The sequence below is a fragment of the Pinus tabuliformis genome, chromosome 1_2, assembly GCF_031772625.1.
Source record: "Pinus tabuliformis cultivar Carrire ecotype Pingquan chromosome 1_2, CPIR1, whole genome shotgun sequence".
Taxonomy (NCBI): domain Eukaryota; kingdom Viridiplantae; phylum Streptophyta; class Pinopsida; order Pinales; family Pinaceae; genus Pinus; species Pinus tabuliformis.
The window spans coordinates 1,340,575,621-1,340,579,292 of record NC_142298.1 but is presented as its reverse complement, the minus strand read 5'-3'; the positions used below and the strand labels follow the sequence as shown (position 1 = coordinate 1,340,579,292).

General features: G+C 36.3%; 1 protein-coding gene across 1 annotated transcript; it reads left to right on the top strand.

The window, feature by feature from the left end:
• The first annotated feature begins 961 nt into the window (after positions 1-961).
• LOC149211158 (putative LRR receptor-like serine/threonine-protein kinase At5g48740) lies at positions 962-3,298 on the top strand. Its single transcript, XM_089394547.1, has 7 exons — positions 962-1,578; positions 1,771-1,973; positions 2,059-2,185; positions 2,272-2,331; positions 2,463-2,649; positions 2,767-2,899; positions 2,988-3,298. Exons 1-7 carry the CDS (start codon positions 1,488-1,490, stop codon positions 3,237-3,239), a joined length of 1,053 nt encoding a protein of 350 aa, XP_089250673.1. The 5' UTR covers positions 962-1,487; the 3' UTR covers positions 3,240-3,298.
• The last annotated feature ends 374 nt before the right edge of the window (positions 3,299-3,672 follow it).

The following is a 3,672-nucleotide window of genomic DNA, read 5'->3' as shown; positions in this document are numbered from 1 at the left end:
TCGGCATATCGGCAAGTCGGCATATCGGCGGGTTGGAGCATCGGAGGCAGTCAGTGGCAGCAATATGAAACATCGCCGATGAGCGATCGCCGATATCGCATCAGCACATCGCTATCGGCAATGTCATAGGGTCGGGGTCTTTAACATGAGTAAAGTTGCGATGCGATGAAGTGCGGACCTGATGGCTTCCCAAAACCAAATTGTATAATGTTTGTCTTTTCGTTGACCGCCGTGGAGGAAACGCTGAGGCCTTTAATGCATTTACGAAGGTTGGTGGAGGCCCGTCTTAAATGATTATGGGCACATACGTAATTTTTGGTGGAGTCCCATTAATATGAGCATGGGCGCATAGTTTTAATTTTTTTTTATATGTTTTATATTTCTTATATATGGCATGTGTTAAATATATAATGTATGGCACACGGGAAGTTTTTTTTTAAGGGTGTGCTCACAAAAAAAATACGAGGGTGCAGTAAAAGAAAAAAAACACACAGCAGTGTGTAAAATGAGAAGAACCAGGTGATGTAATTTCTGGAATAGCAAAAACCATGTGTGGTTTTGCACAAGTAGTGCATAAAGAAAATGGTGGAGCGAATTTTGTAAGCCTGTGTAATTTTGTTTTTCACAGCAGTAAAGTTATGTAAACTTTTATTACAGCAGTAAGTTTTTTTTTTACAGCAGTGAATATAAAAAGGATTTTACAGTGATAAATCTTTGTATCAGGTTTTAATGAATAGAATGTTTTTATGGTGGTGAAATACTCTGTCTCTCAGTAAAAAAATTTTTGAGTCTTCCTGTGCACAAAAGGATCCTGGATTAAAGTAAAACAGAGCATTGTCTCTGTGTGTGTGTTTGAAAATTGGTTTTGGTATTTCCCCAGCAAAAATACCCAACAATAACATTTATTTAATATTTTTGTTACCAGCAAAGCAAGGAATGCCCGGTACAACAGTAATACCTAAACGGTTGAAAGTTTATAAAATCTTACTGCAAGAGGTTCACGATTACAGTGAGAATTCCTCATTTGGTGTGCTGCAGATACTCTGGAAATCCTTATATGTATGTATAAGGGCGGGGATTGTATTCAAGAAACCAAAAATAATTTAGGGAAGAACAAAGTTGGTGTCATTTCCAAAACAGTTAGAAATTGTAATTACTCGAGCATGTTAAAGTTGGCTTAATTAGGAGAGTCAATTAAGCATAAATACTCCTAACCAGATTCATTGTTAGAATCAAGTTCCTCACCAGATTCATTGTTAGAATCAAGTTCCTCACCAGATTCATTGTTAGAATCGAGTTTTGGTTGATCAAGCTCATATTATTTGTGTGTATCAATTTTTATGTTTTTCCCTATCTTTCCAACAAATTGGTAACGAAACTATAAGACTGTAGATAGAAGATCGTGAGCAAAACCTGAGAGGGTTAAGAATTAACGAATCCACCGGTTGTTAATGGTTCAAATTAAGTAGCTTTTCAGGAATTTAGTGATGATAGCGGGTATTACCGTATATTGGAAGAAATTCAAGGCAAAGCAGCGTGCCGGGGAAAAATTCAGCGAAAAGCTGCCTCTCAATAAAGGTGAGAATATAAATTCAGATGTTCAATGTTCCATGTGGGGAAAAACATGAGAAGAAGGAAAAAACAAAACTGGGAAAAACTATATAATGAAGGTCAAGAACTTATATTTTAAGAACATTCTAACATGAAATATAGTGGGATTTCCCCATATAGACGGTGCTTTCATACTTTGCGAATTTTATATGATTACAGACGAATCGATGGGTTTTACACCAGACGAATCGATGGTTTTTACCCTACACCAGATTGTGGAAGCCACACAAAACTTTAGTCAGCAGACTGGGTCTGGTGGCCTTGGACCGGTGTTCCTTGGTAGACTACCGGACGGAAAAGAGATAGCAGTAGAAATGCTTTCATGTAATTCAGTAGAAAGATTTAAGGAGTTCTTCACTGAGGTAATTCCAATTTCGAATTATTTCGCTTCTAAAAATATATGTGAGCATGGTAAAATTGATATATACAGATTCATTTTGTTAACAGGTCGATCTGCTTTCTAGAGTCCATCATAAGAACTTGGTGTGTTTACTGGGTTACTGTTTTGGTAAAACCCAACAGCCTATGCTTATCCACGAGTACATGTCTGGGTCTTTAACGGACCATCTTTATGGTAAGTATGTCTCTCAGGAATATTGTTTGGTTGATTTGATATGGCAACAAAAGCAGTATACATTTAATTATAAATTTGTGTTTCAGGAGGACTTTCCAAACTAAATTGGAAAAGCAGGCTCAAAATAGCAATCGATGTGGCTGAGGGTAATTTATATAAATACTTTTTTTCACACTACAATTTTGTAGTGTAAGCGCTGTTTAATTTTATGTATTTGAATACAACTAAATAAGAGAAATCGTGATTAACCATATTCCTTGTCTGTTTCTGATTGAAGCACTGCAATACCTGCACGTATGTTGTATTCCAATGATAATTCACAGGGATGTGAAAACTTCAAACATCCTCCTCGACAGCGATTTGAATGGAAAATTAGTCGATTTCGGTTTGTCGATGATGACAATGGATCGGAACGCTCCTATCGAGGATACAGTGAAAGGAACTTTGGGATACGCGGATCCAGCGTAAATGACACATATACCTTGCATTTCTCTGCGAAATATTATTTTTGATGCCCCAGGAATTCGATTAATTATTAAGAGCCACGGCAATTTCACTTTTATCGTTGGATATTCTTACAGGTATATAAGTACTGGACAGTTCACTCAAAAGAGCGATGTATATGGTTTTGGTGTGGTTTTATTAGAAATTATATGTGGGAGAAAACCCATAGATGTGACTCTACTTGAGGAAGAAATTAATCTCTTGAGATGGGTAAGGAATTTATTTGTAATTAATCATCCATACATAGGCTTTCATTTTAAGTGCGTGTATGAATAATTATATTTTCACGTCATCACAGGTGAAAGACTATGTGGAGATCAATGAAACCCCTGGAAAAATGGTGAAAATCATAGACAAGGATATGGACGGAAAATATGACATGAAATCAATCACTATTGTTGCCAAACTAGCGCTGAGATGTGTTGAGCATACATCATCTTGGAGGCCCAGCATGAGTGAGGTAGTAGGAGAGCTTAAAGAGGCTTTCATGTATGAGAAAGTAAAGCTAAAGAAGGTTGACGTTGTCAAACCTATAAAGATTCAAGAGTAACCTTAAAACATTGAATTTACTAAGTTCTAACTTATAATTCAGATGACGGATGTTTCTTGTTCCCATTTCAAGCACTTTAAAATATTAATTAGAAGATCAATGAAAATTTGTTAACATGTGATCTTGATTTCATGAAAGAGGGAACTAATAGTTTACCCAAGCAAATTTGAATAGTCAGTCATGTATCATAACTCAAGTGACGTCCACTGTGTCGAAGAGGAATGAGTGGCAAATCAAAACCATACATGGAATTTGAATCAAATCGAAGAGAAGTATGCAAGCAGAAGGTATACCTGCCAAGTGATGATGCACTACTCTAATTTATTTATTTTTGTCCGATGGAACTTCCGCTCAACTTCAACAATTAACTTAAGATTTTGTAATTTGGAGTCAAATATTTGTTTTCCAGGGGTAAAATGCCAAGAAAAGTGTT

What these genes read in the sequence shown, in the direction of transcription:
- LOC149211158 (XM_089394547.1), top strand. Translation starts at nt 1,488, where the DNA reads ATGATAGCGGGTATTACCGTATATTGGAAGAAATTCAAGGCAAAGCAG. An exon ending in AAAGCTGCCTCTCAATAAAG is followed by an intron (nt 1,579 to 1,770) that starts GTGAGAATATAA and finishes ATATGATTACAG; the next exon opens with ACGAATCGATGGGTTTTACA. An exon ending in TTTAACGGACCATCTTTATG is followed by an intron (nt 2,186 to 2,271) that starts GTAAGTATGTCT and finishes TTTGTGTTTCAG; the next exon opens with GAGGACTTTCCAAACTAAAT.